This window comes from Mobula hypostoma, chromosome 7, assembly GCF_963921235.1.
Source record: "Mobula hypostoma chromosome 7, sMobHyp1.1, whole genome shotgun sequence".
Lineage (NCBI taxonomy): Eukaryota > Metazoa > Chordata > Chondrichthyes > Myliobatiformes > Myliobatidae > Mobula > Mobula hypostoma.
In genome coordinates, this window is record NC_086103.1 from 163,080,295 (window position 1) to 163,098,867 (window position 18,573).

The following is an 18,573-nucleotide window of genomic DNA, read 5'->3' on the forward strand; positions in this document are numbered from 1 at the left end:
GGGGAGGGGCTTAGCAGTTATAAGCCTCGGGTTACCAAGGCTTTGGGTTTTTTGCTTTTTTTGTTTTTCCACTATTTTTGTGAATAAAAGCACCTCAATCTATTTTTGCGACTCAAGCCATCTTGTTATTTTTCTTAGACAGTTGATCCACAGTTTTTGTGACAAGGACAGTGGAAGTAGGCAAGCCAGTTGTCTTTGTTCTTGCCATGACATCGAAGGAATGGAGGCTGCCATTTTGTGAAGTAGCTTTGCATCCTCCATTTTGTGAACTGGTTTTGCTTGGCTGAATCAGAGTTTTAAAGTGGACATAATGATGTTCCAGGTAATCTGCTGGACTGGAGATCATTTCCAAATAAGAAGTTATTTGTGAGGTGTTCTTTGGTTAGATATAACATGCAGATTTGTGAATGGTGGGGTCTGTGTCTGCAATGAGTGATTCGAGCTGATTACTGGTTTGGTAACTCATTTAGAACAAAGACCCAAAAATTACCAGTTGTCACTTGTGGAAAAGGGCAATAAATGGATGCTAGTTTGGACCAGAGCCAAGAAGTTGATATAAATGACAAATAAGATGCATCATTTGAATGAGTAATACTTTATTAATCCCCAGTGGGAAAACCTTTTGTTACAGCAGCAACATTTTAAAACAGACTTGGCAGACTTATCTAATAATAAGTGTTTAAGTAAGGAGATTCAAATGCAGAGGCATGAAAACTCCATAGATTAACCATCACAAGAAAGAACCCTCATGCCAGTGGCTGGGAGAATGGGATATCCTCTATTTCAGTGTTATAAATTGGAGAAGTGGTCTGAGTGAGTATTGGTACAGAAGGTACAGTAGAATTTATGTGTGAAGTTGTTGGCTTGGGGTCAACAGTTATGTTGTTTGTGCAGAGACAGTAAAGTGCAAGCTTTGTGAGTTTTCTAACCTATGAATGGTCAACAGTCACTATGTGTAATAGGGTATTAGGATACTTAAAATTGTCTTGGCAAAATCCTTGGAGAAAATTGTATTTATTTTCATTGTCCTTATCCAGAATCAGGATATTTGTGGGATTTATATGACCCAACCACTGAGGTGTACAGTAAATGTGGTGGAAGATGTCACGTTTGTCAAGTCATAAGTTAGCTCACAGGAACAAGATGCATCTGTTCGAGTACAGAATGTTACAGAGTCACACAGCACAGAAGCAAGCAGTTTAACTCACTGAACATTCATTTACACTCATCCCACTTTATTCTCCCTACATTCCCATTAACTTTCCTCCAGATTGTACACTTCACCCCCACAGTCTGGGGCAATTTAAAACCTGATTGTGAATTTCCTTGCCAATAAGAGAATAAGATGATTAAAAGCATACAAAATTTTGTAAAATAAGTGCAAAAACACACATTAACAAATTTCCTGTGTTCATGATCAATATAATTTCCAATGTCTACAGGTTTTAGTTATTAATTCCTACAAGATTCACAGAAGAAATCAGAAGCAAGACTTTGTTCACATTATTGTTTTATTTTTGTTATAAATGCAGAACTTGTATCTCCAAAAACAAAGACACACTGTTGTCATGGTATTATCTGACCAGCTGACTCTAATCACCCACAAAATATTACCCAATTTATAATGAGTTGAGATGGGCTCAACAGTAAAAGAGTTCTCCTAGAGAGCTGGGGGATTCAATTAAATTTTGCTTAATCTAATACCAGTTTTAAATCAGCCAGAAAAGGGAGAAAGGTTGGAACAAAAATTAGGAAAAAGTGAATTTGAAATTTAAAAAAAATCTTTCCACCCTATCACCACTCTTTCTCGAGTTCAGCCTAACTGGCTCATTATATCTTCTTTCTAATCATTCATTAACCCAATTTGAGTATAAATATATTCAAAAACTTATCAGGCAAAGTGGGGAAATATACAAAAGAAATATTCATTTAAACTTCCCAATAAATGCTTTTCAGAAAAGCTGCTGGAACTAGTGCTGTTGAAGGAATGCTCTTCATTAAGAGGTTTGATAAATACAAAATACACAAACTGGTCTGATTGCTGGATTCAATATTCCACCATTCACGCTTGTAGAAAAAGATTTGCCACGATTCAAACATTTCAAAAGGACAAATCAGAAGTAAAATTGGATTTATTCCTGAAATCTGCTTAGTTATTTATCAGTATGTACAACACATTTACAAATTATACAAATATCTAAGCTGTCTTATACACTGTCAACAAGCAACGTTCAGCAAGTACTTCATGAGTGGTGTTTTACTGCACTCTGTACTTGTAGAACCAGCACAGTCCTTTGGTGAAGTTCCATCCCAATCCCAGAGACAGCAGGAACAAAATGATGAGAAGAGCAAATGGGTACAGCAGGGCAACTGTATTCTTCAGAAAAGGCAATGCTGAAGGGAAAAAAAATGTCGTTTTTATTATTTTTTTAAGATCTCTGTCACTGGCATAGCCAGCACTTATTGCTGATCCCTAACTGTGTTTGTAATGTGTTGTTTGCCAAGGTATTTCAGAGGATACTTAAGGCTCTTAAACAGTGACCATTTTACAGGAGTGGAACCCGGGATGATCTTCTGCTTCAGTAGTCTATCCACTTTAAAGTTCAACATGTCATATTTTCAGAGATACTCTTCTGCACATAACCGTTGTAAGATATGGTTATTTGAGTTACTTCACCTTCTTGAAAGATTGAACCAATTTGGTCACTCTCCTCTGACTTCTCACTAACAAGGCGTTTTCACCCACAGAACTGCTGCTCACTGGATGCTTTTTGTTTTTCACGCTATTCTCTGTAAACTCCTGAGAGAGTTGTGCATGAAAATCCCAGGAGTTCAGCAGTTTCTGAGATACCCAAACCACCCTGTCTGGCACCAACAATCATTCCATGGTCAAAGTCATTTAGATCACATTTCTTCCCCATTCTGTCTGAACAATAACTGAACCTCTTGACCATGTCCACATGATGTTTTGCATTGAGTTGCTGCCATATGACTGATTAATACAAATATCTAATGAAAAGTGTACAGGTCTACCTAATAAAGTGGCCACTGAGTGTATAATCGATGAATCCGGAATCACATATAGGGTATACAAATGTCATTACTTTAAGGAGATAGCTGAATTGGATGATGTTCTTATGATAGTTCAATTGTTTCATGGTGATTATTGATACTGACCTAAAAAGTCAGTATTAATTAAATTTAAATTCACAGCCACCGTATGAAGGTGACATTTGAACTCAGGCCTAGGTTGGATTATTAGTGTAGGCATCTGGCTCACTAGGCTGGGAATATGATTACTGTGCCAACGATGAACTAAGGGGAAATAAGCAGAAGGAAATTCAGACAGAGTCAGAGAAAGGGAGAATGCTCACATGTAGAATAGTAAAGTTGATTCACCTTTTCTTAGCTCAGTTAACATGTAACTGGGTAAACAAAAAAAAAATGTTTGGCTCATGAAAACAAATCTAGTGATATCCCAGCGTATATGATGAATAAACTCTTCCCCAACTTCAAGCCAAGTACAGGTATTGATTATAAATGACGTTTCAATGACAAACTCTGCCATCTTCATCAGGGATGATGCTTGGGCATGTCTAATCTGGTGGTATTTATACCACCCCCCCCGCCCCCCGTAGTCAGTTCCTTCTGATTGGTTAGTCCTCACCCAATCAAGCTTCTGCTCTTCTGTCTGGTTTACAGTTGAGTTCCAGTTCTTACTTAGAACGAGACCTTTGTTAAAAAAAAATTTCCTCTAGTTTTATTACAATGGCTTCCTTCACCAGGAGGTTCCAAAGGCCATTGGCGCGGTACAATAGTTTTGTGACTTCAAAGTCAATCCTATGGCCATTGCAAATGCAGTGTTCTGCTATCCTCAATTTCTCTGGGTAACCTAAATGGATACACCTCCTGTGCTCCTTCACACGGTTTTCCACCGTGCGACCCATCTGTCCTTTATACAATGCTCTGCATTCACAGGGAATCCTGTAAATGTCAGCCAAATTGAGTCCCAGGTCACCTCTGACTCGCATAAGCTATGATTTCAAAGGTTCAATAGTTCATTTATTAAAGTATATAACCCAGAAATTCTTCAATCTGAAGAGTTGGATTTGAGCTTCCTTACGGGTTTGCGGATGGTATTAATCTGGTATTTCCTCAGGAACCTGACAAAAAAAACAGAAACCTAAAAACGAAGAGGAACATGTTGCTACCGCCTGTCCTCCCTGTATTTTCACTTTTTCTGGAAGGATGGCCAGGACCCTGAAGAAATACCAAATTAATACTAGCCACAAACACATAAGGAAGTTTAAATCTGTTTATGCAGGTCAAAAATGACCTGGGACTCGAGTCGGCCGGCGTTACAGGATTCCCTGTGAATGCGGAGCAGCATATATCGGCCAGATGGGACCCACAGTTGTAACCCGCATCAAGGAGCAGAGGACGTTTATCCGTTTGGGTTACCCAGGGAAATTGGCAATAGCAGAACACTGCATTCGCAATGGCCATAGAACTGACTTTGACATCACAAAACTATTGTATCACGTCAATGGCCTTTGGCACAGGAAGCCAGTGAAATAAAACTAGAGGAAAAGAATTTTACCAAGACAAAGGTCTTGCTCTAAGTAAGAACGGGGATTTGATTGTAAGCAAGGTAGAAGAGCAGAAACCTGATTGGATGAGTACCAGGAGGGACAGACTACAAGGGTATAAATACCACCAGAATAAACATGCCCAAGGTTTATCCTTGATGAAGTTGGCAGAGTTTGTCATTGAATCGCCCGTTATAATTGATATCTGTACCCAGCCTGAAGCCCGAGAAGAGTTTATGTTTGGCTCATATTAAATGGGGACAAATCACTTGAAATTACATTCATTGACCAATCTGTGGAATGTATGACACCATTGAACTTCCAATCTCAGCTGACGATGCAACTTATGAGCAGTAGGCAAGCAGTTTATCAGGGAGCAGTAAGGTGTGCAAGTTAAGTAGAGAGAGGGACAAGTGCAAGTCATTCAATTAATTAATCAAAAAAAAAATCTTAGTCCCCAAAAATCAGTGGATAGGCATATTGCAAGGCTGAGCCAATAGACTAGGAAGAATGCAGATAAAGAATGGAGTTTTGGAACAATTATCCTGCAACTGAGAAATTTAAAATAAAACCAGCCAGTCTTTAGTGACTAGTGCTTGCTATATGCAGATGTTGGATTGTTTTTGAGAGCACAAAATAATTACATTTCAGAAAATTAGTTTCTTCTAAATGTCATGCAAAACAATGCATTTAAAATTGATGCTTACCACTATATCCAAGAAAAGTAACGTAAATGTAATATCCAATGCCAACCAGCCAGAAGATATTTCCGACAAAGCAAGCAACAAGTCCATCTTTAATAATGATATCTGCAAAGAAAAGAATTACATGAAGTATTTAAATATTTATCTACATTACCTGCATGTAAAATAAACTATTTGCATCACAATAGATTCCTTTAAAAGAGCTACGAAAAGATCTGAAAGCTGTAGTATCATTTGTTACTTAAATAATAGTTCTTAAACTATAATCCCCGGCCGCAAACCCACTGTGAACACTTTCCCCATTATACTTCTGTCTCTTATTCCTAGAAAACTAATGGAAACTGTTTAACATTGACTATCTTGTCTCCATCTTGAGTACTAGCATACAAAGGACATCTTCAGGGAGCGGTGTCTCAGCAAAGAAACATCCATTATTAAGGATCTCCAGTACCCAGGGCATGCCCTTCTCTCTCTGTTACCATCAGGTAGGAGGTACAGAAGCCTGAAGGCACACACTCAGCGATTCAGGAACAGCTTCTTCCCCTCTGCCATTAGATTCCTAAATGGACATTGAATCTGTGAACACTACCTCACTTCGTTAATATGTATTATTTCTGTTTTTTTGCACAATTTTAGATCTATTCAATATATGTATACTGTAACTGATTTACTTATTTATTATTATTTATTTTCTTCTATATTGCGCATTGCATTGAACTGCTGCTGCTAAGTTAACAAATTTCATGACACATGCTAGTGATAACAGAAATCTTGCGGAACTTTTTCAAATCTTTTCTGCTCTGAAGTCCAATTTTCCAAACTAACTTTGCTGCTAAAATCCTTAATTCCTGAACTAATTTAACAGGTAAGAATATAAGAAACAGGAAGCAGTCAGGAGAAGGAAGGGCAAGAAGCAGATGCTAGAGAGTACCCCAGTGGCTGTCCCTTTTAACAATACGTAACAATAAGTACTCCTGTTTGAGCACTGTTGGGGAAGATGGCCTACGTGGGGGTAGCAACAGTTATCGCGCCTCTGGCAAAGAGTCTGGCCCTGTGGCTCAGAAGGGTAGGGAAAGGAAGAAGATGGCAGCAGTGATAGGGGGCTCTATAGTTGGGGGGCCAGACAGGCGATTCTGTGGATGCAGGAAAGAAACATGGATGGTAGTTTGCCTCCCAGGTGCTGGGGTCCGGGATGTTTCTGATCGCATCCATGATATCCTGAAGTGGGAAGGAGAACAGCCAAAGGTCGTGGTACATATTGGTACCAACGACATAGGTAGGAAAAAGGAGGTGGTCCTGAAAGCAGACTACAGGGAGTGAGGAAGGAAGCTGAGAAGCAGGACCTCAGAGATAGTAATCTCAGGATTACTGCCTGTGCCACGGACAGTGAGTATAGGAATAGAGTGAGGTGGAGCATAAATGCATGGCTGAGGGATTGGAGCAGGGGGCAGGGATTCAGAGCTCCCAGCCCTGAAGGACACCTACAGCTTACACTGCCTAAGGAAAACTACAAACATCTGTAAGGACAATACACACCCATGCAATCATCTGTTTGAACTTTTTCCATCTGGCAGACGTTATAAGATTTTCTATGCCCGCACTTCCAGACTGAAAAATAGCTTTTTCCCCCAGAGCTATAATTGCTCTGAAGCAATTGATCAAGCATCATCCATAAATTTGTTATATTGCTACTTTAATTCTGTTTTTATGGCTGTCATGCACCTGAGTTGTGTTTTTGTACTGCAGGACATGGCTTGTACTGGCTGGTTACTTGATTTTATTTATTTTATTTGTTGTTTTATAGCATTGAGTATGAGAGTTGCAAACTCATTTTCGCTGTATTGGTGCATGACAAATTGTACTATGCAATGACAATAAAGATATTGCATTTCAGATTTCTGGATCATTGGGACCTCTTCTGGGCCAGGTGTGACCTGCACAAAAAGGATGGGTTGCACTTGAATCTGAGGGGGACCAATACCCGGCGGGGAGGCTTGCAAAGGCTATTGGGGAGGGTTTAAACTAGAATTGTTGGGGGGTAGGAACCAAACTGAAGTGACAGAGGAAATATACATTGGCTCACAAAGAGAGAAAGCTTGGAGACAGTGCAAAAGGGAGGATAGACAGGTGATAGAGAAGGGACGCGCTCAGACTGATGGTTTGAGATGTGTCTATTTTAATGCGAGGAGTATTATGAATAAAGTGGATGAGCTTAGAGCGTGGATCAGCACTTGGAGCTATGATGTTGTGGCCATTACAGAGATTTGGATGGTGCAGGGGCAGGAATGGCTACTTCAAGTGCCAGGCTTTAGATTTTTCAGAAAGAACAGGGAGGGAGGCAAAAGAGGTGGGGGCGTGGCACTGTTGATCAGAGATAGTGTCACGGCTGCAGAAAAGGAGGAAGTCATGGAGGGGTTGTGTACGGAGTCTCTGTGGGTGGAAGTTAGGAATAGGAAGGGGTCAATAACTCTACTGGGTGCTTTTTATAGACGACCCAATAGGGAGTAATAGTAACAGGGTTGATATGGTGGGAGATTTTAATTTCCCAAATATTGATTGTCATCTCCCTAGAGTGAGGGGTTTAGATAGGGTGGAGTTTGTTAGGTGTGTTCAGGAAGGTTTCTTGACACAATATGTAGATAACCCTACAAGAGGAGAGGTACTGATTTGGCATTGGGAAATGAACCTGGACAGGTGTCAGGTCTCTCAGTGGGAGAGTATTTTGGAGATCACAATTCTACTCCTTTCCCATAGCACTGGAGAGGGATAGGAACAGACAAGTTAGGGAAACGTTTAATTGGAGTAAGGGGAAATATGAGGCTAACAGGCGGGAACTTGGAATCTTAAATTGGGAACAGATGTTCTCAGGGAAACTTTCGGAAGAAATGTGGCAAATCTTCAGGGGATACTTGCGTGGGGTTCTGCGTAGGTACGTTCCAATGAGACAGGGAAAGGATGGTAGGGTATGGGAACCGTGGTGTACAAAGGCTGTTGTAAATCTAGTCAAGAAGAAGAGCTTACAAAAGGTTCAAAAAACTAGGAAATGATAGAGATCTAGAAGATTATAAGGCTGGCAGGAAGGAGCTTAAGAATGAAATTAGGACAGCCAGAAGGGACCATGAGAAGGCCTTGGCGGACAGGATTAAGGAAAACCCTAAGACGTTCTACAAGTATGTGAAAAGCAAGAGGATAAGACCGTGAGAGAATAGGACCAAATAAGTGTGACAGTGGAAAAGTGTGTATGGAACCAGAGGAAATGGCAGAGATACTTAATGAATACTTTGCTTCAGTATTCACTACGGAAAAGGATCTTGGCGATTGTAGGGATGACTTGCAGCGGATTGAAAAGCTTGAGCATGTAGATGTTAAGGGAGAGGACGCGCTGGAGCTTTTGGAAAGCATCAAGTTGGATAAGTCACCGGGTCCAGACGGGATGTACCCCAGGCTACCTTGGGAAGCGAAGGAGGAGATTGCTGAGCCTCTGGCGATGATCTTTGCATCATCAATGGGGACGGGAGAGGTTTCGCAGGATTGGAGGGTTGCAGATGTTGTTCCCTTATTCAAGAAAGGGGGTAGAAATAGCCCAGGAAATTATACACCAGTGAGTCTTACTGGTTGATGGAGAAGAACCTGAGAGGCAGGACTTATGAACATTTGGAGAAGCATAACATAATTAGGAATAGTCACCATGGCTTTGTCAAAGACAAGTCGTGATTGAATTTTTTGAGGATGTGACTAAATACATTGATGAGGGTAGAGCCGTAGATGTCGTGTATATGGATTTTAGCAAGATAAGGTACCCCATGCAAGGCTTATTGAGAAAGTAAGGTGGCATAGGATCCAAGGGGACATTGCTTTGTGGATCCAGAACTGGGTTGCCCACAGAAGGCAGAGTGGTTGTAGACGGGTCATATTCTGCATGGAGGCCAGTCACCAGCAGTGTGCCTCAGGGATCTGTTCTGGTACCCCTACTATTCGTGATTTTTATAAATGACCTGGATGAGGAAGTAGAGGGATGGGTTAGTAAATTTGCTGATGATACAAAGATTGAGGGTGTTGTGGATAGTGTGGAGGGCTGTCAGAGGTTAGAGTGGGACATTGATAGGATGCAAATCTGGGCTAAGAAGTGGCAGATGGAGTTCAACGCAGGTAAGTGTGAGGTGGTTCATTTTGGTAGGTCAAATATGATGGCAGAATACAACACTAATGGCAAGACTCTTGACAGTATGGAGGATCAGAAGGATCCTGGGGTCTGTGTCCATAGGACACTCAAAGCTGCTGCGCAAATTGACTCTGTGGTTAAGAAGGCATATGGAGCATTGGCCTTCATCAATCGTGGGATTGAGTTTAAGAGCTGAGAGGTAATGATGCAGCTATATAGGACCCTGGTCAGACCCCACTTGGAGTACTGTGCTCAGTTCTGATTGCCTCACTACAGGAAGGACGTGGAAACCATAGAAAGGGTGCAGAGGATACTTACAAGGATGTTGCCTGGATTGGGGAGCATGCCTTATGAGAATAGGCTGAGTGAACTCGGCATTTTTTCCTTGGGAGAGACTGATGACAGGTGACCTGATAGAGGTGTACAAGATAATCAGAGGCATTGATCGTGTGGATAGTCAGAGGCTTTTTCCCAGGACTGAAATGGCTAGCACGAGAGGGCATAGTTTTAAGGTGCTTGGAGGCAGGTACAGAGAAGATGTCAGGGGTAAGTTTTTTATGCAGAGAGTGGTGAGTGCATGGAATGGGCTGCTGGCAGCGGTGGAGGAGGTGGATACGATAGGGTCTTTTAAGAGACTCCTGAATGGATACATGGAGCTTAGAAAAAGAGGGCTATGGGTAAGCCTAGGTAGTGCTAAGGTAGGGACACGTTCGGTACAGCTTTGTGGGCCGAAGGTCCTGTATTGTGCTGTAGGTTTTCTATGTTTCTATGAAGAGGAGATGATCATTCTGCCCACTGTTCTTTACCCACCATTCAAAAAGATCATGGCTGAACTTTAACTTCAGAGCCACTTTCCAACATAAAGGCTTTTAATACTACATTATTTTATTTATTTATTTAGCAATACAGCGAGTAGTAGACCCTTCAAGCCACACTGCTCCAGCAACCCACGGCAAACCCAATTAACCCTAACCTAATCACAGGACAAGTTACAATCACCAATTAACCTATTTGGTGTGTCTTTGGACCATGGGATGAAACATGAGGACCTGGACAAAACCCACGCGTTCCATGAGAAGGATGTACTAAACTGTTTCCTTTAAGCATGATTTTTCATTCATAAATTTGTCTGACAGCCTATTCAGATTATTATTGTCCCTGTTATCACTGTTCGAATAATAGATTCTAACACCTCCCTACCACTTAAATCACGTTAACTGGTCAGTAGTTCCCTGATTTTTCTGTATTTACATTTGTTACTTTTGAATGCGTGAAAACTGTTCCAAGCTGATAATTTGTACATCTATTAATTTTATCAACCTTGGGAGAATGGTCATCAGATATATAGAAAATCTTTCATTTCTTCTTCCAGATTGAATTTATTCATTTCCCACTCTGTAAAACCTCCTCTGACTGATCTGAAACCTGTGGCACAGCTTGTTCCAAGAAATGAGCAGCAGAAGAGATTTGTGAACAGCTTCTGTTGCCTATCATTACAAGTTGATGTTCGCACCATTAACACCATCGCTAATTATGCTTGATTAGTGTTAATCTCAAAAATTGTTTCTCCTCCTCCAACTCTAATATTTAGTGTTTTCTTAATATATAGATAAAATTTATTCTGGAACAACTTTGAAGTATTTTGTAATGCTTGCGAAAAAAAGGTTCTTTGACAAAGGACTTACGGTTAATGAAGAACAATTGAAAAAAATGCAATATGACAAGAAGAGGATAGAAAGCATTTAGATGAATGTCAAAGGCATAGCCCCATTCCACATCATAGCCTTTACTCTGAGGCTTCATCAAATATCTGTTGGTGATAAACCTAGAAACAAAATATAACACTCTTTACGTTGACAGCAACTTGGGGGCATTATAAACATTTTCATATACAGATAGTTCCAACAGTTGTCTAAGGTAAACAAAGTGGGTAAAAGCAAGGACAGTTTATAGCTATGTTCCAAGGGGGCATAAAGATAATGGCTGAAATTCTAATGATCTGGTATCGTCAGTAGCATGAGGAAGAACAATAAACGGGAGTTAAATAAATGCTGGAGTATGGATCAATGTATACACAACAAGGTCAATTAGGGATTCTTCATCTGAGACGGCAATGCACTGATGATTAAGGAACCAATGGCAGTTGGTATGGTGATGGATGTGTGAGATAAACACATTGTGAGGGGGAGAATATTTCAGGTACTTTTGGGCACAAGACTTCTCAAATGAGGAAAGATAGCAACAAGAGAAGGTTCACTTCAGAAGGAAATCAACAAATTAGCACAATGCACATGCAAATACAATTGTCCAGGAGATCTAGAACGGAACCTAGAAAAACAGATGGGAAAAAAAAACTTGTGGCGTATGTTGGAACCAACAACATAAAAACAGTTAAATGTTCCATTAAGGACTTCTATGAGAATATTAATATTTCGGGGGCTACTCAAGATGTATAATTGAATAAGGGATGATCAACTCAGGACAGTAAAGGCAGGCTTGAAAAGCTGTTCGGCAGAATGGTGACCTGGGAAAACTCCACACAGTCTAGGCACTGAATTTTAGATTCAAGGTTAAGATATATCGATCTAATGTCTACCACATTTACCAAGATGAGGACAAACCTTAATCTCAAAACACTGTGTATTGCAGACTAATATTCAAAAAGGAAATCTCATCTCATCTTCATTTAAAATTCATTAATTTAAATGAGTTGTTAATTTGCATTCTGTATAATAAATACATTATTTATTCTACACTATTTTGTCACAGTCTCCAAATTCAAACAGTACCAACTTTGATTTTTTTATCTTGCAAATATACAATATTTCTTTACAAAGAATGCTAGTTTGTGCAAAATTTCTGCCAAGGCCAAAGTTTTCATTTTCAAACAAATTCAAAGAACAAAATACTGTTGCTATTTAAATTAAATTATTTTACATTTAGTATTTAGGTTACAAGGCATTCAGCTAAGCTATAAAGCCCTGTTGATAGGTATGCAGATAAACAGGCAAAAGCACAGTTAAATTTGGTTCTCACACACCCAAAGCTAGAAAGAACTAACATCAACTGTTTTAAAAACTCACCACATTAATGTTGCAATCAGTAGTCCAACTCCAATGCAGTCAATGAATACAACCCACAGTAAAAGCTTTATTGTTTCAAAAAATCCCATTCCTAATACAAATCCAAAACCAATGGTAGAAGCTGTGAAGAAAAATTAACCCCATGTTGAATTCTACCAGATTGTCAGCATAATGCATTACTTTCACTTAATCAAGCTACTCAGTTGCAAATGACAATTTTTAAATGGTGTGAAGTTCCAAAAATGAACCAAAACAGTCATATGGTTTTATAAATACACTTACAGCTGTCCTTCCATCTTTTATGGTCTGTAGCACATTCGCTCTGTGTTTGATCAATAGTTTATCAATGCTTTTTATAGATTCCACTCTGTTCAGCATTTTTATCCCTTGAAAGGACTATCTTTAATTCTGAATTTCTTCCAGCATTCTCCATCTCATTCCCAGTTCAGCACCATTCTACATAACCAAGTCTGTTCAACTTTAAATCTTTCATGCATTCATTTGCACGTCCTTTTTAATTACCACTCTGAATCTAAGCCAATCATTTCTTTCACTTTACTTTTTATTAAATACATATATTTTTTAAAAACTCCTTGATCTATGTTCTCTTATAATCCCTCCCCTATCTCATCACTCTCATATCCAGGTCCTCAACCATGCTAAAGTACAGGACAATCAAGGAGTACTGCACAGTTGGATCCTATACCTATACTTTAGCATAAGGAGCTATACCTGATGCCTTTCCGGGTTTGGCTCCCTTTGCTGAGTTTTCTCTGAATAACTTGTTGATGCATTTACTATTTCAGGAGATTTCTACTGCTACTAACCTCTTATCAGTATAACCACTGGACTAGATGCTGCCAACCTGCCTCCTATCCAACTCATCTTATGTAGGGCAATCTGCCAGTAGAATATCTATCAGCACCCTCCTGCACACCTGCTCTTCAACATCCATTCACTTCACTGGGTTATTCTAAGACCAAGTGGCATTCTTGGTCTTAGAATAATCCAAATGACAACTGTACTTTTTCCCATAGATGTTGCCTGGCCTGCTGACTTCCTCCAGCATCTTGTGTGTGTTGCTTATTTTCAGCCCTTTTTTTTTTAAAATCAAGAGAAAGAAAATAATACGAGAAATGAAAAGAATGAAAATGATATAACTACTCTTATAATGACTAGCATAATGGCCTCCTTTAATGCCACAAATATCCTATGAGTCTTGATACCAAATCAAACATGTCAGTCTATCCCTGTTCCACTCTCTCATCCTTTAACTATCTCAACTTGTTGCATAGCTCTTGCTTCTTACTTAAAATTCTCAATTTTTAAAATCACTGAAGTACAACCATTACACTTTCAATGCTCTCCTCCACAAACCGCATCATTGAGTGACTTCTCATCCATGACTTCAATCTCATGCTGTTTCCTGAGTTCAATGCCTTCCCATCCTCCCTTAATCCCTTCTTCCATGTAAATTCACTCAACTACATCCAGTTGCCCCATTCACCATGTCACCTACAAGACTTGTTCCTGAAGCCTCAGTCCCAAATACAATAATCTCTTTGTATTATTGTCCATTCATATTCCCTTTTGAATCCTCTGCTCATCTGTTCATCGGTTGATTATTTGGCACTTTCTAGTACCCAATTCATATGCTCAGCTAATTCTATTTCATTACACTGAATGTGGTTTTTAAATAAAGGGTACATACTTTAACAGCTAACTCATTATGGAAATCAAATACTTGCCATTACATAATACAATGACCCCAAATCAGTAAAAATAAGGTGCCTACTATTTAAACGCAAACAACAGGAATTCTGCAGATGCTGGAAATTCAAGCAACACACATCAAAGTTGCTGGTGAACGCAGCAGGCCAGGCAGCATCAGTAGGAAGAGGTGCAGTCGACGTTTCAGGCCGAGACCCTTCGTCAGGACTAACTGAAGGAAGAGTGAGTAAGGGATTTGAAAGTGGGAGGGAGAGGGGGAGATCCAAAATGATAGGAGAAGACAGGAGAGGGAGGGATGGAGCCAAGAGCTGGACAGGTGATAGGCAAAAGGGGATACGAGAGGATCATGGGACAGGAGGTCCGGGAAGAAAGACAAGGGGGGGGACCCCAGAGGATGGGCAAGAGGTATATTCGGAGGGACAGAGGGAGAAAAAGGAGAGTGAGAGAAAGAATGTGTGCATAAAAATAAGTAACAGATGGGGTACGAGGGGGAGGTGGGGCCTTAGCGGAAGTTAGAGAAGTCGATGTTCATGCCATCAGGTTGGAGGCTACCCAGACGGAATATAAGGTGTAGTTCCTCCAACCTGAGTGTGGCTTCATCTTTACAGTGGAAGAGGCCGTGGATAGACATGTCAGAATGGGAATGGGATGTGGAATGAAAATGTGTGGCCACTGGGAGATCCTGCTTTCTCTGGCGGACAGAGCGTAGATGTTCAGCAAAGCGGTCTCCCAGTCTGCGTCGGGTCTCGCCAATATATAAAAGGCCACATCGGGAGCACCGGACGCAGTATATCACCCCAGCCGACTCACAGGTGAAGTGTTGCCTCACCTGGAAGGACTGTTTGGGGCCCTGAATGGTGGTAAGGGAGGAAGTGTAAGGGCATGTGTAGCACTATGCTGCCTGGCCTGCTGCATTCACCAGCAACTTTGATGTGTGTTGCCTACTATTTAAGATGTTTCTTCCATAGTCATAATCTAATATTAGTTTCTAATGCCACAGAAGGATTATGTCATAATTCTACAACAACAATACCAGGGTAAAAGCAATATAGTTCTGATTAAACTTGGAAAATCATCATTAAATTTACTTCAACAGAGAATCTCAAGGTGAACTAACAATATTAAAGGTTAATTGAAGACAAATAGTAAAAATTAAACATTCAGTGGCCTAATAACAAGAAGGTATAATTTTAGGATTAATAAAATCATAATAGGAGTAATTAGAAGAATATTCTCACAGAGGAACCCCAAGTGGCAATTATACATCTAAGAGAGTCAGATATTGAGAAAAATAAGGAAATTAAGTGGGTATTGGAGCTAGATTGGGAGAGTTGTCCTAATTAGTACTGAAATTTCTATGATTCTGAGATCATCATAAAATTTACAAGAAATTAAGTATAATGCATTCTCTGGATAAGTAAATTGCTAGATCTTCTTATCTTCATTCTTAGTGCAAAATACAAACTTTAAAACGCAAAGTCTGGGATAGATATTTGCTGTTCCGAGGCCGAGTTGCCCAGCATGGATGGAAAGCATGCTGGATTCGAACCTCGCCTCGAAGTCCGGTGCAGATGCCACAACACCACCAATCGGTATTGGAATCGATATATCCTTGTATAACTATGCAGTTGTACACTTCATATCATCAAATAATTGGGCTTCTTAAAATGGAAACTTTTTTTGCAAAAGGATACTTACCACACAACCAGATACTAAGCAAAACTAGGAAGGCTGGGTCATCTCTGGCCCACTGGTCTTTAGTCTGTTTTCTGTAATGAAAGTTTCTGTATACCATCTGTGGGGAGGTAAATAGGTACAACATCTGCCACATAGCAAATTCAAAATCCATTTGTTTAACGCGAAAAAGGCGCCTGAGGTATTTGTATCGTTTGGCTCCAGCTGTATGTCGTGCAGATTCCCGAGAATTTAGGGCACCATTCCCCTGACTGCTGGGACTATATGTTGTTGTTGGTAACATTTTTGCTGCCAATGGAAAAAACAAGGATTGGATCAAGATGTTATGAAAAAATAAATTCCATTTTTAATAACTGTCACTTTAATGAACAGAACTAAACTGTAAACACTTATGTGCATACTTATTTTATGGGGGCGGAGGGCAGCTGCATAGCAAGATTAAACCAGCAGACTCTAATTCAGGCAGTGATGACAGAATTTCAAGCAAGTTAAATACAAATTAGTTAACATTTTAATGTGGTGACACCAGAAAGTAGTCACTAAATCAGTTGCATAACATTTATAGAGTATATTCACACAGATCTTCACAGAACAACCTCATTTTCTTGTTTGGGCTGCTGAAAAATGATCTTGTAAAATATCCTCTAAAGATGAAGTGAGAATATTACTTTATACTGAATCCAATTTACCAGCCTCCAAAATTAATGCACTTCAAGGCCTACTTTGAAAGATTAAAAATCATTTACAAACACTGCAATTACATAATACAAAATTAAAAACTGGAAAAACATAGTGATGACATAGTATGGAATGAGAAAAACAATTAACAGATTCGAGCTTTTCATTACAATTCACTGGCTTAAATGTTAATTCTATTTCTCTCTAAATGCTGTGTTTGTAATTGATTTTCAGCACCCTCTGTATATAGCTGTTGTGTACACAGCTATTAATGTATAGTCCATTTCCATAAGCTTACCAATACTACTAAAGTTCAGAAGTAAAAAGGGGCTTCTCAAATTTACCTTTAGGAGACAAGTTATCTTCAAAAACAAACACATCAATAATCTTATATATATATATATAGTCCAACAAGCTCCAGATTTGTCTGGTAATATTTCCAAAGCATATCATTGCTCCCTCACTGAATGATGCCAGCAAAGTACTTGGTTAGTGCAATCCTTGTGAATATATATTATAGAATTTTTAAAGCACCCAAATGGCATTCCAGTCACTAGCTGTTCAACAGCAGTTTTGGTTCTAACTCTCTACTGGAAAATTCAATAGCATTTTAAGTTCAAAGCCATTGCACATTTCTGTACAAGAAAAGGTGTTTTCAAGAACCAAAGCTGAGCTGGATCTTGTGAAGTCAATGGTCCAGGTTGGCAAGCAAAAGCAGTGAATGGCAAGAGGTCTGCTGTCTGACTGCTGATATCATAGGAACTGCTGCCTGCCAAAAATATTATGATCATATGAGGGAAGGTCATAACTGAATGTCTAAGGAGGAAGTGGGGCCAAACGTTCCTTAATAATTCTATCAATTTGATCTAATTCACTCTGGAAAGCTCCAAAGGAGAAAAGCTAACCCATCCTTTGTATGACCAGTAGAGGAGCTGCCTAGATACATATACAGAGTTCATTTTGCTCTCAAGTAAAGCATTTTAAATCCATAAAACTGGTAATAAATCATTAATGAAACCGAATTTTCAAAACAGTCAGTGCTACTTACTGTTGAATTCATAACGTTCAACTACTTTTTAAAATATCAAAAATATTAGCCAGCACTCAACAAATGTTAGATTAAATGTCACGTTTTATTGCCTCCCCTACCACCATTAATTTAGGCCGATCCTTCAGCAACCAAGTTCCATTTGACAGCAAAGTGACGACACAACTGACCCCTTCACACACCGAAACACTTCAGATACACCGATGTCATCAGTAGGCGACACTGGCCAACTTCGTCTGACAATGACACTCATTCTGATGATACCCGCGTGATGAAGCCTAAGGAAGTATATTTGGCACACTGAGGTAATGCAGGCTTTTAGTAAAAGAGTGTAGTCAATCTCATTTCCCGTCCACCTCCATATAGATCTGCAAATTAGTTCCTATAAACTGTCTATTCAATTGTTTTGAAGGTACTGATCGGTATGATTTTCACCAACCATCCGAAAGGACTGGCCCTGTTCCCAGATCCAAGGCCACCAGCACTCCACGTTAGATCCAGCTCAGCCTCGGTGACAGACACAGATCTTCACCAAGCACTGCCTGTCACCACCCGGCCCTGGCGAGGAGCAATCGCAGCCTTCCCCTCTGCTCAGCGGAGGCCCAGCAACCCGATGAGCTGGCGGCGATGATGCAAACTGCTCCCCCCTCCTCGCCCGCCCTTTGTCAATTACCCCGCTCCCCCCGTCATTCGTCATTATCATCTTACCTCAGGGGGCTGCTAACCCCACCTGGTCAAATCCCGAAACGGACCCACATTAAGCCACAAACTTCCGCGCACTTCACTCTCACTCGTCGCTTCCCCTCCAACCGGATGGCAAAACACGAGCGAGCGGCGTCACAGACGTCTGACGCGCGCGGGGAGTTGCGGGTGATGTAGTCCA

The 18,573-nt window shown here is 40.1% G+C and overlaps 1 protein-coding gene across 1 annotated transcript; it reads right to left on the minus strand.

Moving 5' to 3' along the window:
- Positions 1-579: 579 nt before the first annotated feature.
- Positions 580-18,532, minus strand: unc50 (unc-50 homolog (C. elegans)). Its single transcript, XM_063054476.1, has 6 exons — positions 18,399-18,532; positions 15,968-16,252; positions 12,539-12,659; positions 11,141-11,280; positions 5,297-5,398; positions 580-2,394 (listed from the first exon to the last, which is right to left on the minus strand). Exons 2-6 carry the CDS (start codon positions 16,245-16,247, stop codon positions 2,258-2,260), a joined length of 780 nt encoding a protein of 259 aa, XP_062910546.1. The 5' UTR covers positions 16,248-16,252; positions 18,399-18,532; the 3' UTR covers positions 580-2,257.
- Positions 18,533-18,573: the final 41 nt, after the last annotated feature.

Coding starts and splice junctions, on each gene's coding strand:
- unc50 (XM_063054476.1), bottom strand. CDS start 16,247: ATGTTACCAACAACAACATATAGTCCCAGCAGTCAGGGGAATGGTGCC. Junction 11,281..12,538: donor CTGATTGCAACATTAATGTG/GTGAGTTTTTAA, acceptor TTTTGTTTCTAG/GTTTATCACCAACAGATATT. Junction 5,399..11,140: donor TCAATTGTTCTTCATTAACC/GTAAGTCCTTTG, acceptor TTTTCTTTGCAG/ATATCATTATTAAAGATGGA.